The sequence below is a fragment of the Teleopsis dalmanni genome, chromosome 1, assembly GCF_002237135.1.
Source record: "Teleopsis dalmanni isolate 2A chromosome 1, ASM223713v2, whole genome shotgun sequence".
Lineage (NCBI taxonomy): Eukaryota > Metazoa > Arthropoda > Insecta > Diptera > Diopsidae > Teleopsis > Teleopsis dalmanni.
The window spans coordinates 18631602-18650421 of record NC_051846.1 but is presented as its reverse complement, the minus strand read 5'-3'; the positions used below and the strand labels follow the sequence as shown (position 1 = coordinate 18650421).

General features: G+C 30.4%; 2 protein-coding genes across 8 annotated transcripts in view; one reads left to right on the top strand and one right to left on the bottom strand.

The window, feature by feature from the left end:
- Nucleotides 1-513: 513 nt before the first annotated feature.
- LOC119670948 (peptidyl-prolyl cis-trans isomerase D) lies at nt 514-2596 on the top strand. Its single transcript, XM_038081404.1, has 6 exons — nt 514-777; nt 833-1077; nt 1138-1326; nt 1386-1514; nt 1580-1858; nt 1923-2596. Exons 1-6 carry the CDS (start codon nt 693-695, stop codon nt 2145-2147), a joined length of 1152 nt encoding a protein of 383 aa, XP_037937332.1. The 5' UTR covers nt 514-692; the 3' UTR covers nt 2148-2596.
- Nucleotides 2597-3915: 1319 nt separating this feature from the next.
- The window catches only part of LOC119665680 (protein furry), a 95094-nt gene continuing 80189 nt past the window's right edge, over nt 3916-18820 (bottom strand). For 4 of the 7 annotated variants that reach the window (XM_038074910.1, XM_038074930.1, XM_038074935.1 and 1 more), the window contains 21 exons: nt 16469-16588; nt 16205-16338; nt 15871-15969; nt 13990-14124; nt 13706-13877; nt 13322-13424; nt 12430-12568; nt 12199-12344; nt 11909-12074; nt 11605-11728; nt 10585-11097; nt 9975-10517; nt 9787-9911; nt 9495-9710; nt 8882-9388; nt 8175-8810; nt 7784-7813; nt 5643-6596; nt 5301-5546; nt 4863-5232; nt 3916-4802 (listed from right to left, as the gene is read on the bottom strand). In XM_038074910.1, coding sequence (XP_037930838.1) covers nt 4621-4802; nt 4863-5232; nt 5301-5546; nt 5643-6596; nt 7784-7813; nt 8175-8810; nt 8882-9388; nt 9495-9710; nt 9787-9911; nt 9975-10517; nt 10585-11097; nt 11605-11728; nt 11909-12074; nt 12199-12344; nt 12430-12568; nt 13322-13424; nt 13706-13877; nt 13990-14124; nt 15871-15969; nt 16205-16338; nt 16469-16588 — 5660 coding nt within the window. In that variant the 3' untranslated portion in view covers nt 3916-4620. The remainder of the gene's footprint in view (nt 4803-4862; nt 5233-5300; nt 5547-5642; nt 6597-7783; nt 7814-8174; nt 8811-8881; nt 9389-9494; nt 9711-9786; nt 9912-9974; nt 10518-10584; nt 11098-11604; nt 11729-11908; nt 12075-12198; nt 12345-12429; nt 12569-13321; nt 13425-13705; nt 13878-13989; nt 14125-15870; nt 15970-16204; nt 16339-16468; nt 16589-18820) is intronic. The other 3 variants (XM_038074925.1, XM_038074941.1, XM_038074918.1) reach the window with 2 other exon arrangements.

Genomic DNA, 18820 nt, shown 5'->3' with positions numbered 1-18820 from the left:
GATATAATATTCAATACGAGCCACAAGTCCACAAAATAAAGATGCTAGATAGCTTAATTTTGATAGAAATTTATATTATTATTTATATTATATTATGCTATTAATTTAAAATAATTCATTTTGCTATACATGTATTTTGGAGAGAACTCGAAGAGCTTTCACAATAAATAGTAAATTAAATCTGAAGATTTTTCCCAGTTCGTTTAAAAATATTTATTTTAATAAAATCTATTTTATAATTTATAAAAAGTGGTTCGAAATATTTTAAAGCATAAAAACCTCTTTTCTCTTCCATATACAACTGTATTATAGACATTAAGTGACGTTTTTTTTTCGCATTTATTAGGTATAATATTTTTTTGAATTCCGTAATTAAAGCTTTATTTCCTATAAAAAAAATCATTTTAAATTATTAATAAAATAAATAAAAAAAAAAGTTACTTAAATATACAGAAGAATAATTTTATTATAAAATCGTTAACGTCCGTTATAAAATTTATCTACGAACTGCCTTATCTACGCAGATTTGCATTTTCAAATACAAACAAATCTCAATCAGCTGTCCGATTTGTATTTAAACTGTTTGATATATGCGGATTGTAATTAGCGAGATTTGGATCGCTTCGAAATTATTTTTCTTCTTATAAAGTTGTAAAGAAGCAGTCAAAATTGATCCCAAACTGGATTTCAGAATGAGCCTAAGTGCGCAACTTAGAAAACAAGTGTGCGCTACAAATCCAATTGTTTTTATGGACATAACCATAGGACCGGAGTTCGGTGGGAAATTATAAAAAATTATAAATCTAGGTCATAATCATAACATATATTATAGGTGGTCGTGTGATTATTGAACTACGGAAAGATATTGTTCCGAAGAGTGCAGAAAATTTTCGCGCTCTTTGCACCGGCGAACTTGGCGTCACTCTGAACAATACAAAGCTACACTATAAAGGCAATCGTTTTCATAAAATAACGCGCTGTTTTGCAGCACAAAGTGGAGATATAGTCAGTAACGATGGCACAGGCGGTGAGAGTATTTATGGACCTATATTTGAAGATGAAAACTTTTTATTGCCTGTAAGCGTTTTATATTCATTTAGGTTGACTTTAAATTAACACTGTAAATACATATTTAAGCACGAGGAAGGTGTGGTTAGTATGGCTAATTATGGCAAGTCAAACACCAATAGTTCACAGTTCGTTTTGACTTCTGTACCGTGCGAGAATCTGAATGGTACAAATGTGGTTGTTGGTTGGATACTACGCGGTCTGGGTATTTTAGCTGTTATGGAGCAGTACACTACAGACGATAGTAAGCCAACTAAGGTAATTTCAGAATAAAGTTTTGGAATGTCTGGTATGGAATTTATATATTTAATTTAAAGGAAATTGTTATAGTTGACTGTGGTGAGATATTGCCAGGCCAAGATTGGGGATTTTGCGATAATGATGAAACTGAAGATGAATTGCCCCCATATCCACAAGATTGGGTGGAAAAGTTCAATGAATTTTCGGTACTTCATTATTGAATAGTATATAGTTTATTTGATTTTTTATATATTTATTATGTATTGTGCAGTCTGATGATTTGGTTAACTTACTGACAACAATTAGAAATGCTGGAAATCACTTTTTCAGCAAAGAACTTTACTATGATGCACGGCGCAAATACCGGAAAGCACATCGTTACTACAATATGCTGCGACATCGATACGACTGGCAAGAATTGAAACATGTGGGCTGCAGGGAAAACGATTTAGTCAAACTGGACGACTTTTGTGTCATTAATAACGCAAATATGGCAGCCGTAGAATTAAAATTGGGCGAATATGCCAATGCTGCTTATGTTTGCACTGACGTATGTGTTATAACGATTGCTGTCCAATTGCTTTTTTATAAGATTTTTAAATTATTTCATGCAGGCTATTAAAATGAATCCTAACTACAGTAAAGCTTATTATCGTCGTGGGCAGGCACAAATTGAGCTAAAAAACTATGAAGAGGCAGTTAAGGATCTAAAGAAGGCTCTGGAACTAACACCAAATAATAAACAAATCATAAACGAATTGAATCGCGCTAAAAAATTTTTATCAGACTACAATCGTGAACAAATGCTGGCTCTTAAAAATCTATTTCCCAGTAATTAAACAAAATATAAAATTAGTTATAAAAGTTATAAATGCAGCATAGTAAATTAAATGACACATGACATTTGGAAGTAGTTGTTGCATTCTCCAACGAATGCTGCTTTCGTACATATATATAATGATCAAAATCATAAAATTGCTTCTCTTAATTGAACAAAAATGCAAAACTATAGGTTAATCATTAAAGGTGATGCTATTGAATGCTCGCAGCTAATTGTAGGTTAATATGGTATAAGTTATCTATTGTAATATAATTTGTAATTCATGGAATAGAGATATTTTTATAATTGTTTTATTATTGTATATTTTAAGCTGTTATTTTTAAAATTTTTAATTACGTTTTATATAAAGTTTTAATGTGTTCATTTTTCATAATTCTAACTGCTATTTTAGGCAAATTAAAGTTCTGTCTTCAAAAGTCTTCAAATAAGTTTTTAATAAAAATTTATTATTTTATGAAGAATTATTAACTCTTCAGAATTTATTTATTACTATAATACAACATTATTGAATATTGCGCTTGAATTAATTTAATCAACTAAATAATAATTATTTACATTATTGATGTGAATTATGCGAATTTTATTTGCTTTCATAAACAGACTTATTTGAAATTTTTATCAAGCGTTCTATTAACGATAAGGGATTCACAGAAACTCTTGAACTGAATGACTACAGAATTGTTTTGGATGACAGTGAAGTTTATTTTTTTAATTTTAAATAAATTAAATTTTAGATAAATTAAATATTAAATAAATTAACGATGTCTCTTAATATTGGTAATATTTGGTCAAATATGGATGACATATTCATTCTATCACATTCTTAAATGTAATTTTTTTCTAAATCTGTTAGGACCACATCTCAAACCTAGGACCAAATTTTAAAGCTCCGTGAAGACATTGCGAAGTCTATATGTGAAATCTAGGACCACATTTTAAAACTCCGTAGACACATTGCAAACTCAATAAACTTTAAAACTCATTTTATCCAAAGCTTTATTAGACCCAAAAATATTGGAAGACATTTCTACACTTTCAACCACTCATTTAAAAAAGACATCAACTTACTTAAAGTCATAATGGACCAACTTCAGGATGTTATCAACATCAACTTTTACATACCAATTCACATTTAAAGTCATTAGAACTTATTAGTCTGATAAATGCATTTCCATATCCCAGGAGCTATATACAATATTATATATTGTATTTATATAATATTGGTTATTAATAATATATAACTTTACATGTGTTTCTTGCAAGAACAAACTTATCCATATGTCATACTCTTCTATTTTAATTTATATTAACTAATACAAAATATCAGAAATAAGTCATTTTCAGGTATACAATGTATACTATACATACAGCAACTTGCCTAAGTTGCCTTGCAAATAGATGGACGGATTATGAGCCCTTATCAAACCATTATGAGCAAAGAAACACATGCTGATTTTTGAATAAATAATTTTTATAGTTTAATATACATAATATTAGGCCTTTTCATTTGCAAGCATATCACAAAAGAACAATTAAACTAAGCAATACTTTCAATTGCAACTAGGTATAAAATGAAGATTTTGTTATACTTTTATGTGTAAAACATGTTAAAAAAATTAAAGTTGAAATTTCGAAAATGAATAATAATTCTTTGCAATTATTGGTGAGAATATTTTATTTTTACATGAATATAAATAAAATATTAATTTTCACGCTGTTTAACAGTAAAATAATAAATAGAAAACAATAACATATTTGTTACGAACAATGGCGACACGATATACGAATAATTAACAAAATCATTCGTTGTCAGTTAACTGGAAATTTTGTATGTACTTTCAAAAATCTTTCACAATAGATGCATTTTTAGTGTTGGCAACCGTGCGATTTAAGCTGCTTATTAGTTAAGCAATTTCAAAAAGGTTGGAGTAAATAAGCCAGCAGTGTTGTTGTTTTATATGTTATTTTTAAAATAAGCAGTTGTTCTTTTGTGATATGCTTACAAAAGAAAATGCCTATTGTTATGAATTCGATTTCTCTTCACTTTATTAATATATAATAAGTATTAAATAGGTTTTTACTTAATATGCAAATAGTTTCAATAATATATAAGAGTCAAAAAAATTATAATTTTCAACTATAAAACAAAAACTTGCATAAAACATTAGCATTAATGACAATAATCTTAACTATTTTCCACATTATAATTTACAAATTACTACGCATACTGTATTGTGCAATAAACTTGTTATAATCTAAATTATAAATAAAAAGTTGATGTTTGATTTTATAATAAATTTTAACTAAATAAAGGAAACTTTTAACATTTATATGATGGACTGACTTCAAATATATCATAAATGAATTTAAATGTGCTTAAAATAATCTATAGTATACTTATTCATACATATTCTATAAATTGTATGTTTGTAATTTTTATAGTCTTCCAAGTTCTAATACTTAAATGTAATTTACAGATTTGTTACAATATCAGACCCATCTCCACGCCCAGTTGAAGCTCCAGGATTGCAAGAATAACCTTTCATGTCTTTGTCCATTGTATTCAGTGCACTTGAAACATGATAAAGATTCTCTTTCAACTTTGCATATACTTCAAAGAATTCTGAATCAGATTTTGAAACGATATAAGCTTCTGTTTAAAAAAATATATATATATAGAATTAATTTCATAATAATTTCGCATATATTTTACCCATTCGTTCTTTCATCACGTTTTGAGCATATGTGTTGAGTATAATTGACATTTCATCGAATTTAAGGCGGCTGTCCAAATTACTGTAGCTAAATATTGTTAGATTTGTATTTGATGCAATAAGTTGCGAAACTCGTTTGTATTGACGCACATGTGTGAATGCAGCAAACCACTTTTGAGTGTCAATCAATTCTTGTAATGTGCTTTCGAATTCTTCACTAGTCATTGGCAAGCTAGGTGATGGTGTTGGTGTATGTTCACCTTCTCCTTCAGTTGAAGTGGAAGTGTCCAAAGACTCCAGTTCTGCTTCAGTCAAACTGCGAACCAATGCATCACGCACTAAAGAATATAAATCTGAATTGTCGATCATCTATAAAAATAAAATCTATATATAAATATCCTTTATGTTATTTGATACCATTTTTTCAATTAACTTACACATTCACTTATTCTAAAGTGATTAACGATATTCGATGATATTTTATGATTCGATTCTAATAGTAACAATAATTGAAACATAAGTTTATAAAGGGAACGACCCAAATCTAATACCACTTCCGTATATGCAGGATCAAAAGAAATGTAATTAATGTTAGAATTAGTTGCGAGTTCCATGCTTGACGCAGCAACATCGTTCTCATTAAACAAAGACAATTTGCATGATGCTTTGACGGAGTCCAGACACTGTTACAAATCATAATATAAATCATAATTGATATATATATATATATATATATATATATAAATAATTGTGCATGCCGATGCGTTGTAATAATTTACCTCTAACACTTGATCCTTTCTGTCAAAAAACGTTTCCAAATGTTCGCGCACTTCTAACACATTGAAACGTAAAGTTTCATACAAGCGTGGTGTTGTTACTTGTGTTTCATTGCACCATACACGAGGCGGATCTGCGCGTGAGCTAAGCAAATCCGTAAAAAGCGATATGCGATTTCCCAACTGCGAACCGATGCCAGTAAAATATTTTTTTGCCTCCTTCGATATGCTAATTGTTTTAAAAGTCAACTCTTTAATCAGCCGATACAGTTGCAATAATAATTCAGATGTATATGCTGACGGTTGATTCACCAACATCGCCTGCAGTTGTTTGCGCCAATTTTCTTCCGCTTCGTCGCGTATGGTGGTACCAAAACGTAAATGCGGTGACGCATTACAAGGTGTTATATCACCTAAGTCACCAGCACTAGAACCACTGGTATCACTACGCGAAATAGAATTTCTACGCCGTCGTTCGCGTAAACTCAATGATGTAGGTGGGCCGACATTGAAGGCAGACTTCATAAATGATTGTCGATGATCTTCATCGATTGGTGATTCGGATTCTCCCTCTTCATCGGATGAATCGTCTGCTGTTTGACGTCTTCGTTTGCTTAAAATAGGAGTTTTATCACTAAAACTGTCTTCAAGTGCCGAAGACTGTCCACCTTTTATGGAGCCACCTCCACCTAGACCACTGCCAGACGTAAACCGTTCTTCATCACCCTCAAATAACTGATGACGACGAACGCCCCAATTAAAGTTGTCTGTCGACTCACCAGCTATGCTGTCCTCATACTCAAGAAAGTCAAAGTCTTTAAAAACTGTGAAATCTGGTTGACCATCATCACGTCGTGAACCGCTGCTGAGATCACCTTGCGGTCCAGAAGTTTCTTCAGTAGATGACGCTGCAGACGATTGACGTTCCATTAAGTCTGATGATTGACTGAAGATAACCTAAAGTAAAGTTAAATATTATTATTAAAATTATTTCCGCAACAAAATTTAACAAAAATTAACATTAACTTGCACAATTAAAGCTTTGATAAAAATTTTAGATTAAGTTAACAGCGCTTACGCTTTGTCTGGTTGTAACTGATCCAGTTAGTAGTGACGTGCTTAAGGACTTCGATAGATAACAGACAATTGCAAAAATATAAAAGAAACCAAACAAAAATATATGATAGTGATAGAGTTAACATGCAACGCACTACTCATTCTCAATTTAAACTTACAATCTAAATTCACTTTGATTTTTATACTATACTAGTTACAACTACCGAAAAGGTTTCTAAACTCTACAAGTATACAAATATATAGGATACGTTAATTGTGTTTAGCTTTTAAACCAAACGTTGTTACAACGTTAAAATTATATGTTTAACCAGTTAAAACGATCATTACATTATATCCTTAAAGTGCTCCAGTATATCGGACACAAATGAAAATAAATAAAGTCATTCTCACATACACTGCAGCAAATACTTGAAGTTACTTTCTTTAACATAGTAAACAAATAACATAAAATAATATAATACCTGAACTGATCGCTTAAAAATTAGGAGAAGCGACAAGCGCCTGCTTAAAATTAATTTCAAATGAAAATAATAAACTAATTTTATTATTATTTTATTATTTGATATATAAACAGCTTATAGCACTTAAACTTAATACTTAAACACTTAAAACTAGTTTTTTTTTGAATTAAAAATTAGTTTTACTATTAAAACGGTAAAACATACATATATAAATTGCGAACTCAAAGTCTGAAGCATTATAGTAAGAATTTTACAAGTCTAAACATATAAAAATAAGAAAAAATTATATAAAATTATATAAAATTATATTGAATTTTAAATTTTAATATTAGAAAGTGAACTAAAAATATGAATTGAATTGGAAACTTAAAAATTTTATTTATGATTAGTTTCAACTTCAACTGCAACAAATGTAAGTGATTTAAATCGCAAACATGTAAAAGGACTTGCAATATTAATGAAAGTGTGTAAAAACTTAAGAAATTGCCAACAAATTGATAAAGCATCGATTGACAACAATCGATTACATATAAAACAGTAAAAGATATAAAAGACACACAGCATTATTAGTAAATGTTAATATATTAAAACCAGAAGGAGTATTACCTTAGAACAAATTGAGTTTATGAAATCATCCTAAAACAAAAATTGGAGTATTTATGAGGTACGAAAAGAATTTTGAAACATGAAAGTAAAAAGAAATGATTTGATTTGATGAGTTATTTCTTTGTTTAATTTCAAATTAATTATAAATAACTGATTTATTTCATGCAATTGTAATTGAATATAAATATTAATTATGTTTAATCATATCATTATTTTATTAAAGTTATTTACAATAGTTATACTTCAATTATTTTCTTTCTACATCAAATCATTTAAAGGGCTAAGTAATTTAACTAAATACCAAATGTGCTTTACATAAAGCATTTTAGTAGTAATTTAAAAATATTAACAAAAAACAGCACGGACTTTTAGCTTCATATTGTGTACTTACCGATGGAGACTTGGGAAGACCAACACGTTGTCCACATGTAGTCAACAAATTCACCAGACATTCGCGTACACGACCTTGTGACATCCAAGGTCGCTTCCAGCCACTTAACGGCACTGTATCTGCTGGCGACAAACTTGCACTTCGACGTGGCGAATTTGGTGTTCCTGTACCTATTGCACTGGCACTACTCTGTTGTAATTGAGCAGTTGTGCCTGATGTATTGTTGTTTGCTTGTGGTGTGTTTGTGTTGCTATTATTTCGTTGACCGATTGTCGATTGTGGATTAATAGCACAAACACCACCAACCACTGCATTCAATACTGTGGAACTTGTGGTCGTTGTGGTGGTTGTGCTGCAAGTAGAAGCAGTACCTGTGCTGTTACCAATTGGCGTGCTATCATCTGTTTTCAATAAAATACGTCTGCCGATAAGTGGTGTTTGTGATACATCAAAAGTAAATTCCATAGTGCGACCGGCAAGTTCCTTTTTACAAAACATATCCGAGTCCGGATATGTGCCATAGAAAGAGAACGATAAACCGGCACTGCCACCTTCGCTCGGTGGTACCACCTGCAGTGAAGAGCTGCGGGTTACAATAAGTTTCAAAATTTTTAAAGCATCCTTCCAATTAATACTCTAAAAATATAAAAGCCATAATTAATATCGTACAACTAGTAATTTCAAAAGTATTTGTGCAATAAATTTACATCCAAATATTTTCCAATAGCACGCAGTAAGTCACTGTTTATAGTTTGTGCTTGTGGTGGTGATAAGTCGACGTAATGTAACATGCAGTGTATCACGTTCAATACTGGTACTTGTATTGGTTGTGGTCCTTTTTCTAGCACTTCAATCAAAAATGCTAGCATATGCAAACCCATATGCGCATAGGTATCATGCAGGTATTTAACTACACACTTTGTCCATTGAAAAGACTCTTTGCAAAAAGTTTTCCGACTGTATAATGTCATAACAGTGCCCAAATTCTCTAGCTTAGCACCTAGTTCTGATGAAACCTGTGCTATATTTTCAGCACTACGAATGCAAATGTCATTTGCATCTTCATAATGTAGCAACATGTAAGGTAGCAAGGATATTACATTCATGGGAAATGCACAACTTTGAGTGGGATCACAAACTGGTAAGCTGAGCAAAGGTGCAAACTGTGAGAGTAGAGTTATTGTGGGCTCATAAGTGGAAGTGTGTGTACAACCCTGTGTGAAAATTAAATAATTTCAGTATTTGAATAAACATCAAAATTTTTTGAATAAAAACAAATCAATTCAAATCAAATCTTAAAATTTTACATATTTCTTTTACCTTTAGTAATAATGCATGTACGCCAGGATATGCTGTCCACTTTAATTGTTGTTGTAGCTTCTCAACTTTATCTCGAGCATCTGGTCTATCTAATGGTAAGCGATGAAGTACACGTGTTAAAAGACGCAATGCTAACAAAAATTCATGCTCGTAGTCGCTTTCCAAAAGTGAAACAGACAACCAAAATAGCTGCGCTAGTATTGTCATCTTATCGTCCTTTAAGCAAAAAAATATATGTAAATACATTTTAAATGTAAGATTTTGCATATTATATATGCGTATAGTCAGTCACCTGTGTGGCAGTATCACCCAACATTTTTAAACTCTGTGCGCTGCGGGAACGAGATAGTGCCGAACCGCCAAATTTCGCCACATTTCTCTCCATTTCAATGCCGGAAGCACGATTGCGTAATTCAACTGTTAATAATTTAAATTACGTAGTATCATACATACATGCATTTAATAGCATTCAATTTTTACCTTGTTTATCACATGGTGAGTTTGTTGACTTTCGGGCACAGTATGATACTGAGTAACTTGTACTTCTTGCATGACTTGATATTGAGAAATTTGGTGATTGGGGTGTCATGCCTGATGGTGATTTTTTGTTTGGTAAAATAGAGTTAGGACCACCGTCTTTATTATTTAAATTAGGAGTACTTTTGAAAATATCTTTCATAACATCCAAAGGACGAAAATCGGAATCTAAGCTGTCAACTGCAGCTTCCAATGTTAAAAGTAGCTCGGTAACGTAACCTTGCATATCTTCACCAGTTTCAGCTACTGTCTCTACTAGTCGAGATAATATATCAGATAGCATACGCGAATTAATAGGTACGTTTAATGCTCGGAATATTTGCAAGCAACGCCCAGCATAATGACGTGAAGAACACGATAAACCAAGTTGTAGGGCAGTTTGCGCCCAACGTTCGGCTATGCGAGCCTGTGGATAACTGTCCGCAAATACTTTAACCATGTGCTTCAGAAAACAGCTCAATTGCTCTGCAGACTTAATACTCCAAACTTAATAGCAGAGAAAAATTAAAGGTTGTTACTTTAGTTTTGAATTAACTTTGAAACAGTATTTTACCTTTTGCTGTTATATCTTCATAATTCCATAGAGGCTGACAAGTATCCTGAGCTAAAAATTTAATAATACTTTTAATGACATGCGCAATTAACATTGTAGGACCAGGCTGCGGTGGTACGTTTTCATCTGTTATAATAAGTGGCACTTCAGAGTTCTCAGAAGTGTTAGGATTAATTTGTAAATTTGGCGACCCTTGTTGGGATTGTGCTGTTGGTAATTGTGCTACTTGTATTTGTTGCTGATTCATTGGTGGCGGTTGTTGCAAATTTGTGTGCTGAGTTGTTGCCAAAGTGGTTACCAAATGCTGTTGATTTACATTCTGATGATAGCCAATTTGATTTATTAATATATTCCCACTCATCGTTGTTCCTAAAGCATTTGTCGTCAATTGCAATCCTGAGGAAGTCGTAGGATTATGCGTCAGTGTGCCATGTAGCGTATGTGTTGTTGGGAATCCTGCTATGCAACATTGATTCACATTCAATAAGTAACTATCAAATTCCTGATGCAATTCTGAAAGCCCAAAATATAATAATAATAATATATTTTTCTACAATACTTTTCATTTGCTCAGAAGGATAATGTATTGTGTTTATGGAATAAAAACAATCAATAACACATGATATCCAAATTCATAGCCTAGTTAGTAGTTTTGTTAGAAAACAAATAAGTAAAGAAGTTTTTTCGAACAGTAGTGGTTTTCGAACTACCACAACAAAAAACCACAAAAAATTTTTTATTATTTTAATTAATTTAATTTTTGGCTGACCATGCTGCTGTTTCAAGTATTGCCAAATACCCATCATCAGTGGTCTTGGAAAACAAATTAGTTCAATTATTTTATCAGATTTCATTCGTTTATAATGATTTTTAGACTATTACCTTAAATTTAATATATACATATGAGGACAAATACTTTTTTGTACGTTTTAATGGAAATCTCACACAGAATTAACTTTTATAAATTCAAGTACAAAACATTAAAAATAATTTTTTAGCTAAAGTAGATAAAACAATTACCTATAAAATTATTATCAATCACTGGCAAGGATGGTACAGTCAATCCTAAATCCAATTTCGATGTTTCACTGTTCAGTAAAATCCGTGCCACTGTCAAATTGTCATTATGCTCAGCCAAAACAATCTAAAAAATTACAAAAAAAATGTTGTTCCCAAGAAAATATATCAACAATATATATATATATATATATATGTAAAGGCGCATTAATGCTGCATTGGTGCATAAATGCTGCGGTATTATTTACATATATAAAATGCATATCAGTTGTACTTTGCCTTTACAGACCCACAAGATATGACTTACCAGTAAATTTATGCACAACTGCTTACAATGTTCCCGTACAATAATGCGTGTATGATCCAAACCTAAGAATAGGATGTGTAGCATCAAGGGTAAATGCAATGTCCAATCGATGCCAGGTATGCCATCAACAACAATATCCGTTAACAACATGACCGCAACGTTGCAACTTAAAAAAAACACATATATACACATATACACATATATACAAACAATATTTAAATATTGCGAAATAAATTTATAAAATTTTGCAGCTTTCTACTTTGAACAAAGACGCAATTCATTTCACCTACCGATGAAAACCACTAATAGGCAAACTGACATCAGGTAGAAATTCAGTGAGTGGGGCAAAATAGCCACCATACTCAGGCATTGGTAGTGGATGTGGTGCAATCGGTGGTTCAGCAGAACGTAGCTCAACGTTTTCATCTTGGCGTAACTGCATAACATAAAATAAATATAATACAATAAAAATGATGTATACTTGCAAAATTTATGTTTAATTTTCATTATTTAACATTTACCTCCGGATCATTGATTAAAATATCTTCAGGTCTCGGCAGTATGGATGGGCCTGAAGCAGCGCGTATTTTGTCAGCACCTCGAGGTGGTCTACTTGTTGTTTGCGTAAAAGCACGTATCCCGCTGTCTGATTTGCATGTTCTACATGTTCAAAGGTAAAAGAAAGAAAGGCAAAAAGGAGGAATACGAATAACAGATAATTAAAATAATTTGTGAAAGGTATTTTACACTACAATACATCGTATACATTATTTTTTAATTATAACATTTTAACAACACTTTCCGCAAATAATGAGTAAGACAGTTGATGTGAGGTGGGCGCAAGTCAATCTTTATGTCATGTAATAGGAAGTATTAAAAAAAGCAATCATTGTTGCATAGAAATGAAAATAAAGGAGAATTTCATTCAAACTAGATCAAACTATCATTTTACCTATTAGGAAAGTTATAATAGGAGGAAAGAAAATAGAAGGAAGTTTCTTGAAAAAATACTAAAACTAAAATAATTTTAATTTTAATATAATAAAATTAATAACTTTAACAAAACGATAACAAAACGATAACAAAACGATATAGTTCGCTTTATTGGGGTTTCTTGCAAACGGGAGTGATAGACGATTGGTCAAGCATGATAGAATAAATAAATGCAATATACGTCTCAATTTCTTTCAGTCAGTTTATAATTTCTTAGTTAATGAACGTCAAATTGTATTAATATTAAACATTTTTAAGAGATTTGTAGGAAATTTCAAAAAGAAAATAGGAGAATCGAACATAATAGAGTATCGTTTAAAAAGAAACGTCTTTATATGTTAATTCAACAAAAATTTAAATTTTTTTTTTAATAACTGTCATTTTTTATAATTTAATAGGTAATACCAATAATACCCTTACCCAGTTTTAATAGGATCTTCACCGCTATGACGTTTGGTGTGAATAGTACCTTTTTCCACAGTTAATTCTTGTACACGGGAATCATTCATACCTACTGGTTGGCCTAGGAAAATAGAAAACCCACACTATAATTCCGTTATAAATAAATTATATGAAATTGTTCATAAAAAACAACAACAACAAACACATTAGAACACAAACTCATATGAACACAAAATAAATACGCAAATAATAATTTACAAACAAACTTCAATTCATTTATAATCCTTTAGTTGTCAAATTTGATTTTAATTGCAATTTCACATTCTTTAGCAAAAAGCAATAAGTAATTGTAAAATAAAATAATTTATTAAACATTTACTATTATGTTATATATGAACTTACCGTCTGCTGAATGACTTGATGCCTTTCGCATGCTTGTTAAACGATAAAATGGTGGCGTTTCTGTACGTTCAATTAAGCAATTTAGCGTTTCAACAGTTTGAAGTTCTGCCATTAATTCGTCCAGCAATCGATCGGGACAAGTACGCGCCAAATGCAGGGCAACACGTTTGGCCTTAATTATTATACATAAAAAATAACGTAAGAAAATTCAATAACATAAAAAACTTCAGTTTATGTTTTATTATAATTGAAATTCGCTTAAGTTTATCGCCAATTAAACTTACATATGGAAGTAATTCATTAGGAGCCATACCGCTCATTATAACCAAGTAACGTAAAATCACTTTGAGATTATTGGGCCAGAATTGGCATAACGTGCCCCAAAGCTCCTCGATGTCACGCGGATGGGAGTCGGAAAACTACAAAATTTAATTTAAAAAAACATATATATAAGAATGTGTATTGCAATGAGAATTTTACTAATTAAATTAAAAGTGCATATATAAATTATTTTTTTTACTAAACAAATAATGCCTCTACGAATAGAATAGTTTTGAAATTTAACAATTAAAAATAAAAAATATAATTAATTAATTAATTCAATTATTCTACAGCTGGTTTATGATTTCGTTCTAATATATAAATACAGCAAGTAAAATTGTTAATAAAAACTTTCATAGCAAAAGTAACAATACTCCAGCAAAAATATGCGAACATAAAAAGTCAAGTACGGCTTTGGATCAGTTGGTTAAGGTGCGCTGATTCTGAGCTTCATATTTGGCAGGACCCGAGTTCGATTCCTGGTACTTGCAGTCTCAAAAATAATTATTTACGAATAATTAAATACAAGAATTATTTCCAAGACCACTGATGAAGGGTATTTGGCAATACTCGAAACAGCTGTATGGTCAGCCAAAAATTCAATTAATTAAAATAATTTAAAAAAAAAAAAATAAATTTTTGTTGTTGTTTCACTTCTGTTCGAAAACCTCTTTAAACAATTTTTATCAAAAATCTAATGTCTTATGTAAAAAAATCTATTTTAAATAGAAAAGGGTAACAGTGAGAAAATTTTTAAAATGAAAAGAAAATTTCTCTTTCGAATATGGCAGCAAAGGAAAAATCTTTGGAAAAATATGTTGATTTAATTGTGCATATATAATTTTTGAGCTACAAGGGTTAGCAATTGAACCTTGCCAACTTTGAACCTGGGACCCGCATGTTTAATCAATTTTTGTTTTTTATTCATATTAATTAGAACTAATACATACAATACAGCTATATAAATAAACTTAATCATTGCACATCGTTGATCTTTTTAACTTCGACACTATATTCGGCAAACATGTTTAAAGAGTTTTGATTTCTGGAATTAATTGATTTCTAGAATTGTATTATTATTAAACTTGAATGTTGAAATCATACATTTATGCAAAATATCTTGAACGTATTCTTTTAAAAAAGCTTTTATAATAATTATTTGACTCGCTCTCGATCAATAATTGCTATGTTACTTAAAATAAAACTGCAAGATCTAATACATATATTCAAATCTTAAAAATTTAAAAAGGTTTTATAATTCTACCGTTAGTAACTTTGGTTGGTAACAAGTGATTTTAATTTTTTATAATATAATATATCATTGAATTTAGATTTTTCGTTGTCTCATTCAATAGATTCAATATTTGTGTGTCAAAGGTGAAGAAGAAATTTAATAATATATAATATATTGATCGAAACTCTCAATTTTCAAGTTTTTTATCTGCTATATCTTTCTTTAGATAGAAAAGTGTACACATTCAAAGTACCATACAAGCATAATCAAAATATGAAAGTGGTTTTTAAAAAATTTTCTTTATAAAAAGATAAAAATATTTATAAGAATATTTTCAACTTTATTTTTGTTTCTTTATTAATTACTTTATTAACTATGTAATAAATACAATTATTTTTTTTCTATATTAGAGTTTTATAATAATAAAATTTAATCAATCCACATATGTATAACATAAATCTTTGTATGTAAAATTAACTCAAATTTAAACCTTATTATACCTATATTTACGACTGCACAACAGTCATAACGAAGAAAATTTAATAAGAAACATAATTATAAGCAAAAATGCAAAAATAGTAATATTAAAAGAATTAATTTTTCATCCCACCTTTGCTGTGATATAAAAGAGATTATTCAGAATCATTTCTGTAGCTTCCGCAGATCCTGTACCTTCACGACGCCCACGTGTGCCGGAGTCTGGAAAATACTAAAACGAGAAAAAAGAAATGAACAGAAGAAAACGTTACAGTGAAATAATAAAATTTCCTATATATTATATAAGTGAAAACAATCAATCAAGTAAATACACAAACAATCATAAAGTCCAAACTAAATCTTAAAACAGCTTGAATTTAATTAAACAAGTATAAAGGAAAAATCTTAACATGTCAATTGTCTATGCTTCTCATGAATACTTTGTACCAACGGAGAACTTCGCTTACCATTATATATGACAATGGTGTCGCCGGAGGCACACTTGTAGCGACCAATTCCATATTTTGCAACCACGGCAACAAACATTGCAACAGTAAAGCACGCACATCTTCACGAGCTGTTTGGAATCGATATGTGATTTCTATAAAAAAAAACAACAAACAATAAAAAAGGCAATAAAAAGAATGCAATAAGAAGCTGAACAAAGACAAATCAGTTATAAAAATGAACAAGAATAGGAAAAAAGTCAAATTTGTAATTCGATTGCTTACCTGAAAACATCGACATTGTCAATTCGGGACGCAATTGTGCTAATTGCTTTGAGATAAACCGTTGCGATCTGCAATAAGCACTGCTAAGCAGTACATCCAAAGTGCCAACTTTGTCATCTTCTAAAACAAAGAAACGGGAAACATTTATGTAGAAATATTTAACAAATTAAAATTGCTATATTTTTTATTTAAAAAAAAATACAAATTAACCTAATTGAGTATCCATAAATTTATTTTACAATTTTATTTTTATCTTTTTTTTATATATTAAGTTCACGCGCCAAAACTCTACTGCTGATAATAACTCTATTTTAATAGAATTTTGAAAGCAATTTCCAATAAATTGTTCCACGACTACATTTCGCCGCGGCTGTAATACGACTGTTCTATATAATAGAAACATTGAGTTCTCCGTGTTAAATAGATTGTATTCCAAAAAGCTTATTCACTGGAAAATGTATGTGTCTTATTGTCTTACTAATTTTACTTTATACAATATTAGTAATTAGTAGTAATTTTTTTAAAAAGTCTAATTAATAAAAAAACAATAATATTAAAGAAATTAAATACAGTTGATTATTTCATAAGAAATCTTTATGTTTAATATACGGATTACACACAATTTTTTTTTTCATACAAATCAAAGTAAACTTATTCTGGTTGATACACATTGTTAAATGCAGGTTAATCTAATAAATCTGTAGATGTGCATATTCCATTTTTAAAGTAATTTTTCCTGAATAGTTCAATAAAATCTATTAATTAACATAGAATTGACAAATATGTTAATAAAGATAGGATATCAGTTTAACTGAATGGTCTATTTTCGACCAAATTCGTAAACACTCGGAAAATATTAAATTATTATTACATATTAACTAACAACGGTTTTTATCCGATAAACATATTTTTTTTAAGATAGTTAGAAACTTACAATAACATACATATTAATTACTGTACAAAAATTCATAGATTCTTTGACAATTGTTCACAAAACTCATCTAAAGCCAACAATAAATTCAAAAATTCAGAGAAATCTGCAACTTACAAACAAAATGGAATCTAATATAAAAAAATGTTATTAATGACCGTCGGTACTGTTATTATAAAATATTCATCTGTAATAATATACGTAGGTTCATAAAATTGAAAAATATATTCTAATAACAGAGATATAACACAGGCAGTGAAAAAATTTATTACATTACATAAATCATACATTTTTATTCAAAAAGTAATTGTACTTGGCCACGCATTACTGTGGGGGTATATAATATTTTTTATTATGTTATATATATTATCTGTGCAGATACCTAACATATATAGTAAGTTAATGGATAGAAATAGTAGCTCATTGCTCATTATTTCTTTCTTCGCCATTGCCTGGAGACAACTTGAGCAATATTCCTTTTGTTTCTCTACTAAATTTCCAAGCTTTGCCATGAGAGCACACTTTTGTTATAATTCCGATAAAAACATGTTGTCTCAAACTATATCTCCAGTTGGATTTTGTTGTAATGCAACGCGATTGTAATCTGTGGACTCCAAAAGGAGTCTAGCCACGCTTAGTCTGTTGTGCTCAAATAGATTTGAAGCAGCAGAACCCGTTTTCCGTGCTCGCAACGCATCATCCTTAAGTATAACTGCAGGTTGTTCTGATGCTTTCTCAGCATATGTTTGAGACATTCTTTGTATGTTTCGATCTTTCGCTGATTCCTGTTTTTCCTTACAATTATTTGCAATAACTCGTAACTTGTAGCAAAAGCCTAACAAAAAAATTAAAAACAATGATAAAATAACAAATATAAGCTATGCTCGCATACAAAGTATAGGACACCAACACGGCGTAGTAGAGTAACCAGCATACAAAACCAGGTGTGGCTTAATGCAAAACTACGAAATTAAGCACTTATTGTAGCGCAATTGACATATATTTTATTAACCCCGAAATTGCCGGCACAATGAAACAATGAAATGAAACAAAACAAATGTGCAACACTGCAAATTAATAGAAAGAAAAAAGCCAAAATAATATCAGTAGTATTTTGCCTTGGAGTACTTCTGCTTCGTGCTTTCTGCTCCGCTTTCTACACGCATGTATTGTTTGTGTACCCGCAAGGCTTGTCATAGTTAGACAACGTGTTGTGAAAACGCCACTTATTAAAATGAATGAATGAAAACCAGTAACATCTACTGATTTTAATAATGAAAATGTAAACAAAGGTTTGCGCAGGCGCCAAATTGCATTGCCTTGAAAGCTTCATGTTATTCTCTTTGCCACATTCCAATACGGCGAAGGATAATAGATTTCGCTTTAATTATTTGCATCTGATATATTTAAAAGTAACGTTC

What these genes read in the sequence shown, in the direction of transcription:
- LOC119670948 (XM_038081404.1), top strand. Translation starts at nt 693, where the DNA reads ATGAGCCTAAGTGCGCAACTTAGAAAACAAGTGTGCGCTACAAATCCA. An exon ending in AAAAGTTCAATGAATTTTCG is followed by an intron (nt 1,515 to 1,579) that starts GTACTTCATTAT and finishes TGTATTGTGCAG; the next exon opens with TCTGATGATTTGGTTAACTT. An exon ending in CTGCTTATGTTTGCACTGAC is followed by an intron (nt 1,859 to 1,922) that starts GTATGTGTTATA and finishes TATTTCATGCAG; the next exon opens with GCTATTAAAATGAATCCTAA.